Source organism: Euprymna scolopes, chromosome 45 (genome assembly GCF_053919585.1).
Source record: "Euprymna scolopes isolate OS-2025 chromosome 45, ASM5391958v1, whole genome shotgun sequence".
NCBI lineage: Eukaryota > Metazoa > Mollusca > Cephalopoda > Sepiida > Sepiolidae > Euprymna > Euprymna scolopes.
In genome coordinates this window covers 39,971,455-39,991,454 of record NC_136526.1, presented here as the reverse complement: position 1 = coordinate 39,991,454, position 20,000 = coordinate 39,971,455, and the positions used below count along the sequence as shown (strand labels likewise).

Here is a 20,000-nt window from a genome sequence, read left to right as displayed (position 1 = left end):
AGAGAAAGGGGGTGAGAGAGAGAGAGAAAGGGGGTGAGAGAGAGAAAGGGGGTGAGAGAGAGAGAAAGGGGGTGTGTGAGAGAGAGAGAGAGAGAGAGAGAGAGAGAAAGGAGGTGAGAGACTGCCTTTCTAAAGAATAATCTTTTAGGTTGGTTGATTGGTTGTTTTACGGCATATCAACCCTTTTCAGGTTATTTTAATGCCATATACAGTTATTTTGAAGAATTTTTTTTTAATAGAATGCATTTGTTTTTTAAAGTCGGTTTCTATTTAACCCATAGTTGAGACCCTAACAAGTACTACCACTTCGGGTGAGAGTGGACCTGGGAGCAATGGCAATTAAAGGGTGGCCCCACACTCCCCAAAGCCCGCAAGCTGGGGTCTCTCCATCGGATATAGTTTAAGGTCATATCCAGGACCAAGAATCTTTTATGATTGGAATTCGAAAAAAATTAATTTTAGTGAACAATTATATTTATTAAAACATCTTGCACTTTTCTGGTATTAAAAAAAAAGAACTCTACATTTAAATTACAGTGGTCTTCCTAAATATCTTGCATTTTCTCTTTACATATTTCTGAATATTTTCGATTTATTACGATTTTTTTTTTTTGCCTTCGTAGGTTGTTGAATCGGACGATGACTATGGCCACGTTGGAATGGCCGTGTTGCTACAAGAGGCGGCTAAATTTGGAATCTGCCTCGTGTCTTGTTACCGAGTCAATCCTCAAACTACCGGCGCCCAGATAATTAACGAACTCCGGAAGATTCCGCACGTGAAACCGACAATCGTGATTATGCCGACAAAGGACATCCACAAATTATTGGAAGGTGTGAGATCCACGGGAGCAGGAGGGGAGTTTGATTTCATCGGTCTCGAAACCTGGGGAACCTTAGAGCACGTAGTAGAACCTTTCAAGGTTGAAGCCAATGGTGCGCTAACCATCAAGCACAGGACACCTCCCATGGCTGACTTTATGCGCCACCTCCAGAGCCTCGATTTGACGAGAGACAAGACAAACCCGTGGTTGGCGGAATGGTGGCAATCTCTGTATCACTGCGCCTTCCAATCGGTGAACACTGGTGGATTTGCAACCATCTGCAACACGTCAGTCGCATCGTACCAGATCACCAGCGCCCCCAACTTCGTTCTAGATCCGCAGGCGGCCCCAGTGATCAACGCCGTGTACGCCTTTGCCCACGGTCTGCACGCTTTACTGACTGAAATGTGCGGAAACGGATACAACGGGGTCTGCAGCGAGTTCTTCACTTCTCGTTTCACGGGCAAATATCTTGTGGAGAAAATGAAAGAAGCCAGTTTCCGAGACGCAGGAGGCGACCTGTTTAGTTTCGACAAGGAAGGGTATGGAAGTATAACATATGACATCTTTAATTACTATGGAGGAAAATACACTCAGGTATGTTATTTTATTTACAATTCAATGTTATCTATAATATAAAAAACACCTGTCTGTTTAAATGTATATATATGTATGTATGTATGTATGTATGTATATGTGAGGTCATGTCATATGCTACTGGTACCATGTAACTCAGTACTCCCTGCTTCATGGTCGAGTCACTGGTGACTAAACTGGTTCCCCTACCAGGCTTGTTTGGTGAGGAGGGTCGCTAGTCTCCCTGAAGGATTAAAAACAAGACCTTCCAAAGGGCGAATGGACCCTTTTTCGGGGTCAACGGCCAACTAGTACCGTGTGTGTTTGTGTGTATGTATGCGTGTGTTGGTGGTAGAGAGGGCTCCCGTAAGCTGTGGTTAAGGCAACCTTTCTTGGAGAAGCAAATCTCTGATTTAAAAAAAAACCATAAGGTGGGAGACCAGTACCCGCATTAAGCTGGTCTGCAGTTTAACTTGTTGCTGGCTATCTTGCTCTTGCTTGTTGCTGGATCTCAAAATTTTGAACAGAGAGAGAGAGAGAGAGAGAGAAAGAGAGAGAGAGAGACTTAGCTGTCGTACAAAGCTAAGACTCTGTAACATCATCTGTGTATAGCTACTCCCTCAGGCATTTGTCTATTAAAATGGCGATGGAAGTCATTTTTGGACTCATGGACTTTAAGTGCCTGAGAGAGTGGCACTCGTCTGACAAGACGTTGCAATCATCATCATGTATGTATGCCTAAAAATTTAAACAGAGGCGACGGATTTTAACGAGATCGGTATCGTTTTGAAGCTCGACCGTTTGGACAACAAATACCGAAAAATTGGCTAAAAACATTATTCCTTCCTAGATCATAAAGGAGGCTCAATCTTCAGGGGTCACTAAGATATGACTCAATTTTTCTGGACATCTATACTAATTGTTAATATCAGTGAAAAAATGATCTTCAGACCCACTCTCAAATCCAAGATTCGAATTTCTTGTAATGCAGAGCCACCCCTCTTTTTTTACATGGGTATCACCACTTATCAAGGCCTTGATGCCACTCGAGGATAAGGGTTAAAGAGTGTACAGTAGAAATTGGACGTACCTGGCTCTTATATAGATAGAGAATTGCATCAGCAGTGAGATATCTACTGGATCGATAGAAGGATCCCACCATTTTTCCGGCGGCCCTGGTAACGGACTCAATGTACGTGTTCTACTTAAGATCAGGAGTAAAAGTCAAGCCCAGAAGCTTGACAAAACTGGAGGCCTCCCCAAGACGAGAGCCATTCATTTCAATTGGTGCCAGATGGGGGCAGAGCGTTGATGATGTAAAGATAAAAGGTTTTCTTTAGTAGAGGAAAAGAATCATGTTATCAACACTCGAAGAAGGTCGCAGGTGGCAGCGACCGAAACGTTTTGCTAATAACACCCAAGACGAGAATAATAGTCCGATTAATCAACATAACGCAAGCCTTCACATCTCATCTATAAACAAGTAAGAATTGTATAGGAATGGTTTGCAAAGTTTAGAGCTGTAGGTTTTAGCATTGATAAAGACGACCATCCTCTACAGATGATGCTGAAATCAATTGAGACTAAAATAGTAAGAGAATAAACAAAAAGGTTTAAAATATCGAAATACACAATTCATGAACATTTGATTAAATGTTTACTATATGTTTTTGACTTTTCATTTCATTGAAAAAAATCGACTCAAAATTTCCGGACCAGCTGATACAGTTCCAGCGAGCATGAATTCAATGTATATATATATATATATATATATATATATATATATATATATATATATATATATATATATATATATATATATATATATATATATTAAACGCAAGCTATAAACATCTCGCATCACTACCAGTATCCAATAATCTATAGAAAACCACTCATATGTAGAGCATTGTCGTTACATATGGGCTAGCGCAACAACTCAATTTTAGACAAGGTTATAAAAAAAAGGTTCCTCTATCAGATTAGAAAATTTATTTCCTCTGACAGTATTCTATATCTCTACAAAGCCACCATTCACCCATGCATGGTGTACCAGCTATTAGTCTCTCCCTCTAAACACTAAAGTCCCTAATCTAAAAGGCCCCACACTGTCTGTCAGACTCCAATCCCTGCCCCATCGCCGCAATGTCGCATTTTTTTTTGTGTTTGATTTACAAGTACTTCCATGGAATGTGTACAGACAAACTTGTTTCGCTTGGGCACTATCGACGTAAATAACCCCAACAATTGTGAAAATCGGCAAAATTCAACCCCTTCACTCTAATGATCTCCAGATATCTGAAAGCTTTCTACACTGCTAGCTTAATCCCTCGAACGGCTTGAATCTGGAATTCCATCTCTGTGTGACCTCTGATCTCGCCCGAGTCACCATTCTGATCAACACTGACCAGATGTTACCTTTTCAATGCAGTAGGACCCGTAGGTTGTGCTGGTCAGTCTTCCATTCGCTGCCGGGGCTTGTTAGTTTCTCTCGTGTCAGGGTCGATATGCTATCCTCTCGCTGATCGGTCGTCCGCTAAGGAAAAAAAAACACACAGTAATTCACAAATTCGTCTTCCGGTAGGAAGGCACACAATGCACATAGGAAAGACAACAACACTCAGCTTCTTCTAGTCTACTGATTAATTTTGAAACATATATATATATATATATATATATATATATATATATATATATATATGTAGTCCACAAATATTGAGTTCATATAGTCGACAATTAGTTTTTAAGCCTTCCCTCGTTCTTTCTCTCTTGTTAGTGCGGCATTAGTAATACGGGGCGTCGTGAAGCAATCACTCTCAACTGAATAACTCTTTGACTGACCGAGTAATTAACGTTTTGGGCTGTGCACACCATTATATATTGTAGAGCAGTGTAACATGGGGTGTTCCCCTCCCCAAATAATCAACCACGACAGCGTCACTTCCCAATGTCTAGATTGGTTCCTTTTTTTTTTTTTTAGAATTCCCACACAATCTCACCTGGAATTGTTGCGAGTTGTTTATCAGACTTTCAGGGTCACACTCGTAATCTTTCAGGTCAAATGACTGTTCTTGAAGTATAAACATTCATTCTCCAATATATAGAGTTTCATCACTTGCACCAGTTCACTGCATATGTTTCAGCTCAACCTTTAAAGTGACATTGTGTAGACGAATAAAACCCAAGATGAATATAATTTATTATTTGTGATTTTCTCTCAGCAGAGATTTTTGCTGTCGCCCGGGCACACCATATTTAATAAAGGGTTATGTTTTCCCGTTTGTTATAGTGACTTTTAAATTTTCGCTCGCTCCCTTCCTTGGGGAACCCAACCACCCTTCGGGTCGGTCATGTCACATCTGCGCCCTGTTTTTCCTGACTGTAGCAACATGCATACATTTCAATGTAATGTGAGCAAATATCTTGCTACCCCCCCATGAATCTGGCCCTTAATTCATCGTAGTCTCAGTGGCAGAATATAAATAACAAATATACAATAATTTTATTGTCCGATAAGTGAAGCACTTCTTTATAGAGCCAAATTGAGGAACTGTGATGGAACAAAGGAGTTCCTCTGCAGATGGCTACACACATATTATTTCAAAACATTTTTTTACATAGGCATCACCACTTATCAAGGCCCGAAGCCCCTAGAGGACAAGAGTGTATAGTAGTCAATTGGACAATATAGTAATCGTTAGTAATGGAAATTCGGTAAATTTGTTAACGTGGAACGGCTCATCAAGAACTTGTTTACATTGGACTTGAAGACAACCGTACTGTAGCCAGCTGGAAAGTAGGCAAACGGAAGACAGTTCCACAGGCGTGCGGTTCTAGGAAAGAAGCTTTGTTCATGGAATCTATGTTTAGGTTTAGGTACAGATAAAGAGTGAGGGGGGGATTATTGATAGTGGTTTCAGCTAGACGAGTGTCTCTTGTGAAAGAAGGAAAGAGAAAGAAGGAAAGAAAAATCAACGCCTCGATACTTGCTCAAGGTCACAGTGCTGCCACTTGCTCACGTCTGGCAATACGTAGTTTTAAAAAAATCCCGTTTTTGTGGGCCACCCTGTATAAATAAGCATAAAACGTCAAATTTTATATTTACTCCCGATTTTACACGATGAACACAATAACTAGTGATATGCTGATGATGTCTCTGCCATATCAAACGATGACAATAGGCTCTTACATTTCACTAGCAATGTGTCTTATTTGGGGCGCATAAAAGTTTTTAAAAACTTCAACCTTTTATAGATTTATATAATATTTTTTCTAGGTCGGCAGTTACAATGTCGTGTCGGGTTCGCTACAGCTATCAAGTATCCGGCTCTACGGTGATGCGCCTCTATCTGTCTTAGAATCAACCTGCCCAGACCAATGTGTTTTGTGTCAATACTTGCTCGGCTTCCGGCCATTCCTCTATATCCCTGGTAACTTGCTCTTACCAGCCGTTTTTGACATTCACTCCAAAGGTAAATATACCACTTTCTGTTAATTTTATTTAAACATTTTTTTTCTTTAGTCTGTCTGCCTGTTTTTTTTTGTCTCTCCGTTCTCCCGGAAACTACTGGGAGGATTTCGCTGAAATTCTGTAAGTATCTTTGTTATGATAAAGTGTAGGAAATTAAGTATTATGGTATCCGTTCGATGCACAGTTAAGCATTAATAGGGATCAGTATTTGCGTACCAATTTTTCTCGGAAACTACTGGTCCGCTATAGCTGAAATTTTGTATGGATCTTTGTTATAACGAAGTGCAGCGAACTAACTATTATGGCATCCGTTCGGTTCAGAGTTAGGGATTTAATATGGATTAATAAAGATTGGGATTTAGTGCAGAAACGGGCGCGAATTATATCATATCCATCCATCAGTTTGACATAAAGCAGAAAGAGAGTTCCACAAAGCTGCAGTTCTGAAGAATTAGTTATTAGAATAAAATGAGATATATAGCGACAGCTATATATGGCCGGAACAAATCTGCGACAGAGACATTTCATAGCAATCTCTCTTAAACACACACACATTGGAAGAATGTGCAAAGACACAACGTCGCAATTTGCCCATCCGCACACATGCGATAAAAGGATTGCATTATTCTTCACGCACACTAATACAACAGTGCAGAATGTTCTAGAATTCTCCTATATAAGCTTTTGCAAGCGTAAATAAAATCAATCCAGCCAGTTCAAGGTATAGTTCTACAAATAAACATCATCACAAGCTGACTCCATCTTGTGGGACGTAAAATCACCAGCACAACTTCGTGCACGCCATACACCTTAATTCTCAGCATGGAAACTACCATATCGAACGAGAATTAATTCTTTTAAAAAGGTTATTTCGAACCGCTATTTGCATACGTATTGAACACACACACACACACACACATACACACACATACACACACACACACGTTCAAGACGCATACATGTTTTAATGACCATTTTCTTTTCCTTCCTGAAAATAACCAGATGTGTTCCCTCTCAACATGAAAATCAGTACTCCAAACTTTTTGCCTTTTCTACAAGACACTCAGTAGCAAAGAGTGTCTAATGAAGACTTGTTACAAAATTCTTAACGTTGGAATGATTTAAATTGCTTTTTCTTAAACATGTTAATAAAAGTTATCTTTCCCAGTACAGCGATCTCTAGTTCTTTTTTGAATGTCGTTATTTTTCCAAAGTTGTTCACGCCTTTTAAATTAATTGTGGATGTGACTCGGTAGGACCCTTCTGTAAATCGGAGATCTGATTAAATTTATCTTTAACGGTTCAAGTGATATTCGACCTCTTTCGACTTATATAGATCCCTGCACCTGCAATTATGGTTTCTAATATCGACGGATTCCGACCACGAATTGATGCATGCCGACTCACAAGCCATAGTCCTATTGAGTTCAACGCAACGAATTTAACGAGCGAAGCAGGGTAGAGAGGAGACGATTCTTAGGAACACATGACATAATAGTATTTATAGAAAAGACTGATACCAGCAAGCTCACATCAGTTTGTGTGTGTGTGTGTGTGTGAGAGAGAGAGAGAGAGAGAGAGAGAGAGAGAGAGAGAGAGGGAGAGAGAGATTGCAAAGAAGATTTGTAGAGCTAGAGAGACACCTATAGTGTGAGAAAACGTTACCGCGATAAAGAGAAAGTTTTGATGGGGAAGAAAAATCAAAAAGAGTTGATTTCTTGTACGATTGAAAGAGAAAATATTTTTTGCACACTCTTTCTTTCTTTCTTTCTCTGTTCTTCTTTCTTTCTTTTTTATTTCTTTCCCTTTCTTTTCTTCCCTTCTTTCTCTTTTCTTCTTTCTTTCTTTCCCTCACATACTTTCCTTCTTTTGTTTTTCTTTCCATCTTTTCTTTCTTTCTTTCTTTCTTTCTCTTTTTTATCTTTTATTCTTTCCTTCTTTATCTTTCTTTCTGTCTGTCTCTTTCCTTCTGTAATTTCTTTCTTTTTCTTTCTTTCTTTCCTTTCTTTTTTTCTTCTTCCACTTTTCTTTCTCTTTCCTTCTTCCACTTTTCTTTCTCTTACCTACTATCCTACTTTTCTTTTTCTTTTCTTCTTTTCTTTCTTTCTTCCGTTTTTTATCTTTCTTTCTTTCTTTCTTTCTTTTCTGTCTTTCTTATTCCCCCTTTAATTTCTTTCTTTTTCTTTCTTTTTCCTTCTTTTCTTTCTTTATATCTCTTATTTTCTTTTTCATTTTGTATTTCTTTCTTTCCTTCTTTCTATTTCCATCTTTTTCTTTCTTTCTTTCTTTTTCAATCTTTTTTCTTTCTTTCTTTCTTTTTCAATCTTTTTTTTCTTTCTTTCCTTTTTCTCTTTCATCTTTTCTTTCTTTCCTTTTTTTTCCTTCTCTTTCTTTCTTTCTTTACTTATTTTCTTTCCACGTCATTAATGCATTTCTGTAACATTTCTTGCAGGAGACTCACCGTTTGCTTGTGGCGATATCCGTCTCCATGGAGGATTCCAAAATGCCGAAGCCATGACCTTTGCTCTTGAATTGATTAACTCCGGAAGGTTTAGTGCTCTCAAGGCTCACAACGTTTCCCTGGGCGCACTGGGATTCGATGGTTGCTCCACTCCTGAACAGGCCAGAGCACATACCTATGCTCTCCATAATGGAATGTTCAATCCAAAGTGAGCACCTTACAGTTGTTTTTTTTTTTTTTTTTTTTTTGTTTTTTTAACCGCTTTTAATTTCTCCTTTGTTGGAGACCGACAAGAGAAGGTAATCAATCGATTTGACCGAAAAATTGGCGATTTCATGAGTTACGATGACAATAAATGTATTGGTTCATCTTCATTAAATCCCGGGTAAAATCATCTCTCCCTCCCTGATAGTATATATACATATATATATATATATATATATATATATATATATATATATATATATATATATATATATAACTACTTCATTTACTATATTATATTATATAATATAATAATAATATTATATATATAAAAATAATATAATATATAATATTATATATATAAAAACGAGAAGCAACCACAGAATTCGCGCATAAGCCTGACGAATCCTATAGTGGATTAAACGCAGAATATTCAGTGTAGCTTAATCGCCATATATATTTTATAAATTACTATATATATATATATATATATATATATATATATTTGTAGTCATCGACATACAGTCCTATTTCGTTGTATCACAACTCATCAGTGCCGCTAGACTAGCATCTCTCCCAAGCCAAGGATTGAACCTAGAACCGTCGTGTTGACAGTCAGCGGTTCTCCCACTCAACCATGGAATTGACGCCCGTAAATAACTCGTCGGAATGTCTATTTAAATAGACACCCGCCACTACCTTTATAGTGCTCAAATCGTCTGTTCGTAAACAAACGTGTGTATGTATGTATAGTATATGTATGTATAGTATATATATGCATGTATAGTATATATATATATATGCATATATGTATATGTATATATATATGTATTTATAAATGTATATGCATATGTACATATATATATATTCATGGTCTCATGGTTAGAGCTGTCGACTGTCAACGCAACGGTGGTAGGTTCGATCCACGGCTGGGGAAAGGTGTATGTCTGCCCGCACTGATGAGTTGTGATATAACGAAACAGTACAGTATGACGATCACAAATATATATATATATATATATATATATATATATATATATATGTGTGTGTGTGTATATATAATCGGGAATCGGAAAAATCAGAAGATGTGGGAGTTTCTGAATCGATATCAGAATCGGAAAAATTGATGCCTGTTTTCCGATGGTAAATCGATTCTTTTAATTGTCTTTTTTTATTTGACTTTGTTACAAGCAATGGAAGATTTTGGTTTAAACAATGATAAAATAATAAACATTTATTGATTTTATAATATCAGTAAAGCTAAAATCGATAGATCATCTTCCACAAGTGTATTCTTACTTATAGGAAAATATCTGCATCTTTTATGTTTTTTTTTTTTTTTTTTTTTTTCCCCCGATCTCCGTAAAAAGAAAAAATCTTATAGTTAAATAATTAGAGATTTATAAAGAATCGGAATCGGAATCGGTAATTGTATCGGAATCAGGAAAAATATTAGAATCGTCCCATCACTAATATATATATATATATATATGTATATATATATATATATATATATATATATATATATATATATGTAACATTTATATTATAAATGTGCGTGTCTAATGCAAATTCGAATCTATATTAACAATTTTCTTTTCTTTTCAGATATATTGGTCTTCAGAACTTGTCGCCATCCAAATTACAAAGCTGGCTTTCCTATGACAGTGGAAGCACAATCGCAATGTCCTCAATTTTAAGTCCTCTCGACGTCATGTTAGTCAGCCCGGGGGCGACTTCTCCTGCGCTTCTCGACAAGAACACCTACTCCACCTTCTTTAGGACGATGCCCTCTGACATGCAAGTGATTCGGGCGATGGCCAAACTGGTGAAAGAGCTCGGGTTCAGTTACATCATCACCTTGAACGCACCGGACGTAGGGAGCAGGGATTCCGTGCAACTTTTCCGCTTGACCATCGAGGGTCTGGGCGTGTGCATTGCGTCGTCGCTCGAGTTTGGAACGGACGGCAGCCCGGATAACATCGTGTATGACATAACCGACTCCAGCACCAGGGTGGTCGTCGTGTTTGCAGAATACGGACAGGATATCGAGAACTTACTCATCGCAAAACAGAAACTGCCGGCTGGCAAGAACATCGTCTTTATAACGAACCGTAATTGGTATTTGCCCTCGTCTTTGTCGAATAATGTCATTGATAAGTCGATTATGTTTCAGGTGAGATATATCTAACTATATAATTATAAAACTCCGTGGACGGTCTGACCGCCTTTGCTTGCATCTTGTCTATCAGAAACATTGTTGTCATGGAAACCAGCTTGTATTTAATAACATTCACCTGCCTAACCAGATTGAGTACAAACTTCAGCCTTTCCTTGACTTGTAGACATGGTTTCAACCATCAAACTATGTTTTGTTATGTTTTGGTTTCAGTTTCGATCCTAGCTTATAGCACTCAAATAATATATATATATATATATATATATATATATATATATATATATATATATATATATATACCTTTGAAATCATGACTATATATTGGTACAACATAATATGAAATAACAGACTCTATAATAATAAATACAAAATCAGCATAAATTAACGTATATTTAAGCACACTTTACGACTGGTCAACGCCGAGCACCCCTGCTATTATATATTCTAAAAAGAGAATGTTTGTATATATATATATATATATATATATATATATATATATATATATATATATATATATATATATGTTTGTATATATATATATATATATGTGTGTGTGTGTGTGTGTGTGTGTGTGTCTGTGTGTGTGTGTGTGTGTGCATGCGCATGCGTGTGTGTGTTCACGCGCGCATGGAACGATCTCTACCAAACTAAACGTGAAACTTGATATATACGGAATTCAAACTTGTTGGACAAATTCGATTTAGTTTTATCTGGTGAAAATTACTGCAAATTCTTCAAAATTGAAAAAAAAAATGGAATTTAGCAGGCATAAGTCGACTTTAAGTGCTCTTTTATGCATGCAAAATATATGTTTGAATAAGTTAACTTTTAAACTTTTTAGATCGATCTGTCTCTAGGCCATATGGTAGCGAATACCACTGAAGAAGTAAATGTTTTGGTTTCGATTCTAGCCGATGACAACTAAGTCATACATTAAAAAAAATTTTTTTTTTTGAAAAGCTGCATCTTGTCCAGCAAAAACATTGTTGTCATGGACACCAGCTTGTATTTAATAAAATTCCCTCTTTTCCACAGTCGAAACATATTGATTACAAATAAATTTCAATCTCTGCTTAACTTGTAGATATAGTTTCAATCATGAAACTATGTTTTGTTATATTTTGGTTTCGGTTTCGATTCTAGCTGATGGCACTTAAATGATATTTTTTTTTTACTTTTGAAATCATGACTATATATATGATACAATCTTGTATATAAAAGGATGTATGTCTGTCTGTCTGTCTCGACTTTTTCAAACTCTACCTCTTTCTAGCTTTTTTTTACCAGGTGATCGCCACTTATCAAGGCCCGGAAGCCACTCAGGGATAAGGGTTATTGCATGTACAGTACGTTAGTGTGGGTGTTTAATAAAAATGTCTACTTAAGGGGGCGGTTCATCAGGAATTTGTTTACGTTGGACTTGAAGACATCCAGGTTGTAGTCAGGTGGGAAGCAAGTAGACGGAACAGAGTTCCACAAGCGTGCAGTTCTAAGAAAGAAGCTTTGTTCATGGAATCTACGTTAATGGCACTCTTTCTATATATATTATTTTTACCTTTAAAATCATGACTATATATTGGGTACAATATAATATGAAATGATTGACTCTATAAATACGAAATCTTCGTAAATCAAAATATATTTAAGTATATTTTATGACCGGGTAACACTGGGCACCCCTAATAGAGTTGAGTATTTATCTCTAACCTTTATTTTGATATTAAAAGCCTCCTTTTTTTTCTATTAAAAATTATTAAAACGAACTCCTTAATATACTCAGTCATGGATGTTCCAACGACTATATGAAGATTAAATAATTTACATATTCCTTTAAAAAATAAGTGTAATTAATTATTCATTTCTTATTAGATTATTGGTTCATTTCACTGTTATGCTGAATTCTATTTATGCATAGTTTCTACATTCTGCATAATTGCGTAGAATTTAAGATGAAAAGGTTCTAGTACATATATGTATATAGCAATATACATACATACATACATACATACATTGACCCCTATTATGACCCCTATTATGACTCCTTAACATTTACTGTTTTGAGCTCGAATTAACTTATTAAGTTAGATCCATGTCCAAGGAACCTATATCTAAAATTTCAAGTGTTCAAATTGTCGGAGGAGTTTGGTAGAGTTCTCAAAGGTCAAATCGTTGAACTTTGACCCCTAAACAGCCAAATTTCTGGTGGAAAACCAATTATAAATATTTTTCTAAATCTCAAATTTCGAGTTTGTAGACTGAAAATTTACAGAGATATTGTGTAGGGAAATGTACACAGACAGACAGACAGACAGACACACAGACACTTTCACTTATATATATATATATACTAGCATGGGTGCCCGGCGTTGACCGGGTGTGAGGTGTATGCTGAGCACCCCCTCCCCAAAAGAAACAGCCAATTTTTTTAAACTTTGATCCCTATTATGACCCCTTTACAGTTTTTGTTTAGGACTTAAATCAAGTTATTAAGTTGGATCCGTGTCCAAAGAACCTATATCTAAAATTTCAAGGGTTTAGGCCAAAATTGTCGGAGGAGTTTGGTAGAGTTCTCAAAGGTCAAGTCGTTGAACTTTGACCCCTTAACAGCCAACTTTCTGGCCGAAACCGATCACATAAATTTTCCCAAATCTCAGTACCCTGTATATCAAATTTCGAGTTATTGGTAGGAAAATGTACACAGACAGACACACAGACAGATACACAGACACGTTCACTTTTATAGATATACTAGCATGGGTGCCCGGCGTTGTCCGGGTATTTGGAGGTGTATGTTGAGCCAAAAAAAAAAGCGGTCTGCATGAATTATTTTAAAAAAAAATTGGAACTTGGCAGGCGTAAGTCGACTTAAAATGCTACCCTACGTAAGAGCAAACGTATATTTATAGGTTTAACAACGTTATTTTTTAAAAAACTTTTTATATGTATATTAATGTGACTCGAAGTAGAAACAAATAAGTCATGCAAGCTAAATGTTTTAGTTTCGATTCTGGCTAATGGCACCCAAGGCATATTTTTTTTTTACCTTTAGAATCACTTCTATACATTAGGTAAAATATAATAATCAATAGTAAATTTTCTCTATAATAATAAATACATAATTTGCATAAATCAAAATATCATATTTAAGTGTATTTTACGACCGGGAAACGACGGGCGGTATGCTAGTGTACTATTAAAAATCGTTATGGACTATGAATAATTGAAGAAAAAATTTTAACTCGAAAGCTTATGATTTTTTTTTTCCAAATTTTCTCTCTTCAGAAAGATTTTCCAATAATTAATGAATTCAAACAGTGGTTGATTAGAAAAACCCCCGCCACACGAGACAAGGCGAACCCATGGTTCGTTGAATACTTTGAAAAAATATACGGCTGTTCAATCGGTGTCAATTGCCAATCGACCCAGTCTGTGGTTGACCCTCGTTTTGTGCAGGACACTGGTGTTGTTCCGACAATCGACGCTGTATTCGCCGTGGCCATTGCACTCCAGAAAACTCTAGAAGAGAAGTGCGGATCGACCTATATGGGCGTCTGCAACAAGTTCCTGTCCGACGTGGACACAAAGAAGAGGTTGATGGCTCACATGGACGCAGTTCAGATGAAGACGATCTACAACGAAGATTTCAAGTTCATCAATCGAGAACGATCGGTTCAAATCATGGTGAAAAGGATCTCCAATGGAACTGTCGATTACGTAAGTACCAATCAATCCTTACGTTTTTATTTAAAGAAATACTAATCGATCACTACTTATCAAGGCAAAAAAAACACATGAGGATGATTCAACAGTACTGTAAACAGAGTACGAACTACGACAGATACTAGGTTGTCCCAAGTTAGCTCCGAATACACTAGAATAAAATTTAATTAATTACTGATGTCAATTTTATTTGTACTACCACAACTGAAAAAAAAACAACAACTTTCGGCACGTCTACACTATCAGAACGAAATTTTGAAGTCGATGAATGGAGTTTTCAGATAAAAAATGCAATGGTTTCTACTGACTTTTTTTTTGTCAATTCTAATAAATTACAATGTTAGCTTCGAAATTATGCAATCGAAATTACCTGAATATTACTGAATTATTGAATTGCATGTATTAGTAACATTCTTTAAAAATAATACCGAAATAATGTTAGTGTTAATCTATATATCAATTACGTATGTGCTACTATAACTCAGAAAAAAACTTTCTTTTATTCCCCATGCGGATCTTTATAATCGTTTTCGATACTAATATGGTATTGATAATTATAACCCTTATCCTCGAGTAGCTTTTATTTCTAGTAAGTGTTGACGTATTTAAAAAATAACAAAAAAAAATACACATATCTTTATAAAGATAGATAATCAGAAAAATCATTAACCAGAGGGAACCATATCTTGGTGGTGATCGTTGTTCCGTTTGCGGAGCAGAAACCGGAAGTGAAACAGAGCAGATAATCTTGTCTATAACCGAAATCCCTGTGCTATTTGTGCCCAGCAGTTCAAAAAGATACAACGCTATGTGTGTTCTCTTGAAAGAATTCATGCATTTTATTTTCTTGTTGTTGTTGTTATTATTATTATTGTTGTTATTATTATTGTAATTATTATTGTTATTATTGTTGTTACTGTTGTTATTATTATTATTGTTATTATTGTTGTTATAGTTGTTATTATTATTAATATTGTTATAATTGTTATTATTATTGTTATTATTATTATTATTGTTGTTATTATTATTATTATTATTATTATTATTATTATTTGTACTCACTAGGTGTTTTCACACAGACTATCCTCAAAGATATCTCTTTGAGAACAACTTGTAGTGTTCCTTTGGGTCTGAGTGACAAAAAACTCTCCAGATTTCCAGTACTCTCCACTTTTTTCGATGAATTTGAATTTGCATTAGCACAACGGCCATTTGCCATTGATTTCTCGCTGGCAACGACCATTGATTTTCATTAGAATTTGGGTGGCAATAAATCTTGCCAAGGTCCCAGTCCTATTCGCAGTTCTCCAGTGGCGGTCTGGTTATCATTATTATTATTATTATTATTATTATTATTATTATTATTATTATTATTATTATTAATTCATTATTGATTATTAATTATTATTATTGTTATTATTAATTATTATTATTGTTATTATTATTATTATTATTGTTGTTGTTATTATTATTACTATTATTATTAATAATTACTATTATTATTATCATTATTATTATCATTATTATTATTATTATTATTATTATTATTATTATTATCATTATTATTATTATTATTATTATCATTATTATTATTATTATTATTATTATCATTATCATTATTATTATTATTATTATCATTATTATTATTATTATTATTATTATTATTATTATCATTATTATTATTATCATTATTATTATTATTATTATTATTGTTATTATTATCATTATCATTATTATTAATATCATCATCATTATTATTATTATTATTATTATTATTATCATTATTATTATTATTATTATTATTATTATTATTATCATTATCATTATTATTATTATCATTATCATTATTATTATTATTATCATTATTATTATTATTATTATTATTATTATCATTATTATTATTATTATTATCATTATTATTATTATCATTATCATTATTATTATTATTATTATCATTATTATTATTATTATTATTATTATCATCATCATTATTATTATTATTATTATTATCATTATTATTATTATTATCATTATCATTATTATTATTATTATCATTATTATTATTATTATTATTATTTTTATTATTATTATTATTATTATCATTATTATTATTATTATTATTATTATCATTATCATTATTATTATTATTATTATTATTATTATCATTATTATTATTATTATTATTATTATTATTATTATCATTATTTATTTATTTACTAGGAATAGTTACACACGCCATCATGAAAGATTTCTCTTTGACAACAACTTGTAGCGATCTCTGGAGTCTGAGTGACAACAAGTCTCTTCAGATTTCCAGTAATCTCCACCTCTTTCGATAGTCTTTACATATGAATTTGCGTTATCGCAACAGTCGCTTACCATTGATTTCTGGCTAGATCTGTGTATTTGCTTCGTTTCTCCTTTTCTTTCATACTCACCATGTGGTCAGCTGGGACAGTAAAGTCTACGATTTGACAGGATTTTTCTTTCTTGTTAATTGTTACGACATCTGGTCTTCTTGCTTGGATGGTTTTGTCAGTCTGTATGTCCATGTCCCATAGGATTTTGTGGTTCTCGTTTTCAAGTGCTGTTGCGGGTTTATGCTTGTACCATTTGTCTGTACGCTCAAAATGCAGTGGCTTGCACAATTCCCAGTGCACTGCCCTCCCCACTTGGTCATGCCTGTTTTTGTATTGCTTTTGGGCTACCGAAGGAGCACCTGCCGATCATGACACCCAAATCTTTCTTCTGGGTTCCATGGTTTGGATTATTTGTAATTTACATTTTTCATATTTTGGTGTTTTTGGCAACACCGAGCCCAGAATTGTTTTACCTGTGGTTCTAACGCAGAAATAGTGTATAGCTCCCATGTATACAAGAGGTATCGTGCACTATCACACATACATACGGGACATGAACAAAAAATAAAAAATAAAATAAAAAAATAAAAATTTAAAAAAATAAATAATTTAAAAAATATTAAAAAAAATAAAAATTCCAACTAAGTATTCTACTTCGTAAAAGTCTGAAGTAATGCTCTGAAAGAAGACGTTTGAAGATAGGTCTACCTTACACCATACTGCTTAGCCGCTAGAAATGTTGGATGGGGAAAAGAGGGGGAAGGCAATATTCCCCGCCGTTGTGGTAGTATTTAATTCCCTCGTTCAAAGACGGGGAAAATTTCTACATCAATATCGATAAAAGGACTCGTTTTTTGTTATAAATTCGAAGTAACATTTAGCTAGATAATTCACCTGTCGCCGGTCTGGCTATTTTTTTGCATTCATTTTTAGAGGATTTTCATTAAATTTGAATTGACAAACAGAATTATACGTTTATATCGTGACAAAGACTGCTTCCTGAAATAAATTCGAAGTAACATTTAACTCTTTTTTTTTTTTTTTTCAAAGACGTAAACTTACATTTCGTTGGTTTCTTTAAAGGAGTTTTCTGCCACGCATGTGCTTACCCCTCTCTATTTGGCCTCTTGTCGTGAGTTAAATGTAAGGTAGTCGGTCAGTAGAGGGTAAGGATAAGGATGGGGGGGCATACCAGTCCTACGCGCATGTACATATGTATACACATACACACATACGCAAAAATTCTGCCCGTCTTTGCCAACAAAGAATAAAAATGAGTTCCTCTTTTCGCCAGTCGCCCATCTGGCTATTTTTTTTGCATTCATTTTTAGAGGAGGAGGAGGAGGAGGAGGAAGAGGAAGAGGAGGAGGAGGATCATCATCATCATCATCATCATCATCATCTGGCTAAGAGTACTGAAGCTTTCGTTTGTGCAGTACAAGAGCAGGCATTAGGAACACGACTGTTCAAAGAAGTGGTTCTAGAAAAGGAAGTTGCTGCAGAATGCCAGGTTTGTGGTAGGCCCTCAGAGTTAATTGCGCACCTTGCAGCAGGGTGTAGCAGATTGACCCAGAGAGAGTACTGCAAAACACATGATGGCATGGGACTCCGAGTATATTGGGAGGTCTGTAAGAAGGTTGGGGGCGAAGTGTGCTGGAAAATGGTTTAAGGAGGTGCCTGATGAAGTGAGAACAAGTGAGGATGGCAAGGCAGAGGTATGGTGGGACAAAAGTGTTATAACGAACAAGCAATTAGAACATAAGCGTCCAGATTTGGTCGTCATTGACAAAGTCTAAAAAAACTGGCAGATTGTAGACTTCTCAGTCCTCTGGGACAGGAATATGAGAGAGGAGAACGAGAAGTGGAGCAATTATGCTCTATTGTCCTTAGAGATAAGGCGTATACACGGGGTTAAAACACAAATAATCCCGGTCGTAGTTGGTACACTAGACGTAGCATCAAGTCGTCTGGAAGGACAATTGAAAAAACTACTAATCCCCGATGTTTTAGGCGGCCTTCAGACCTCTGCTATTGTAGGTACCGCCAACATCCCTAGGAAAAACCTTGATCTTTGAAGCTCCTGGTTTGGAGCCGGGATTGAGGGAAATCCTCTGGAAATGAATCCCATCTCTTTGCAGGGAGACGTTGATAAACGAAATCAGAATTATTATTATTATTATTATTATTATTATTATTATTATTATTATTATTATTATTATTATTATTATTAAGGATTAGTGATAGGGGAGAACAAAAAGTGCAACAATTATGCTCCGATAAGACGAATACATGGGGTAAAACCCCTAGAAATCCCGGTTATAGTTGGTACACTAGGTCTAATATCAAGTCGTCTAGAAGAAAATTTGAAAACACTACAAATCCCAAATATGTTGGGTTGCTCCAAGACCTCTGCTATTGTAGGTACCGCTAATAATCCTTAGGAAAACTCTTGATCTTTAAAGCTGCTGACTTGAAGCCGGGATTGATGTAAAATCCTCCAAGAAAGAATCCTATCTCTTTTACGAGAGCCGTAATAAAACGAAATTATTATTATTATTATTATTATTATTATTATTATTATTATTATTATTATTACTAACTATTAATTTATTTTTCACAAAAATCACAATCATCAGAAACATTAATTAATGAGAAACGTATTACCTTCCTTTATAGTCGCTCTTTGTCAGTTAAAAATCATTAAAACTATTTCCTCTCTAAAAATTAAAAAAAAATAGATAACATGTCTGTCTGTTTACGGTTTCAAATTGTCTATTTTATTTCATAATTAAAAATAAAAGTCAAGTTGAGAGGAGACTGCAATATTTTTATTATATTTTCTTTGTAAAATTTATAAAAATGATGGAAGTGAATTGACATCTCTTCCTTTATAATTTATATAAAACATATTTAAAAAAAGAAAAAAATAATCTTTTGTATTTAAAAATTGAAAATTGAAAATTTATTTTAACCAGTTCTTTTTTTTTTTTTGAAAATTGAAATTCGTTAAAGAAGAATTTGATAAGAATTCGTTTTAAATTCGTCGTTATTTGTTTTATTTTATTTTTTATTCATTTTATTTATGGTGTTTTTTGTTTTAATTTTCAACTACCGTAGAATTTCCACAGGTCCTGCTAGTTATTATTATTTATATATTATTACACTTGTCGCTTCGACCGTTATCATCATATTCGTAAACATACTTTAA

At 34.8% G+C, this 20,000-nt stretch overlaps 1 protein-coding gene across 1 annotated transcript in view; it reads left to right on the top strand.

Moving 5' to 3' along the window:
* LOC145269174 (uncharacterized) overlaps nucleotides 1–20,000 on the top strand; it is a 273,418-nt gene that overhangs the window by 203,952 nt on the left and 49,466 nt on the right. Inside the window, exons 30-34 of the mRNA XM_080124782.1 lie at nucleotides 624–1,418; nucleotides 5,674–5,869; nucleotides 8,321–8,537; nucleotides 10,142–10,709; nucleotides 13,995–14,426. Coding sequence (XP_079980908.1) covers nucleotides 624–1,418; nucleotides 5,674–5,869; nucleotides 8,321–8,537; nucleotides 10,142–10,709; nucleotides 13,995–14,426 — 2,208 coding nt within the window. The remainder of the gene's footprint in view (nucleotides 1–623; nucleotides 1,419–5,673; nucleotides 5,870–8,320; nucleotides 8,538–10,141; nucleotides 10,710–13,994; nucleotides 14,427–20,000) is intronic.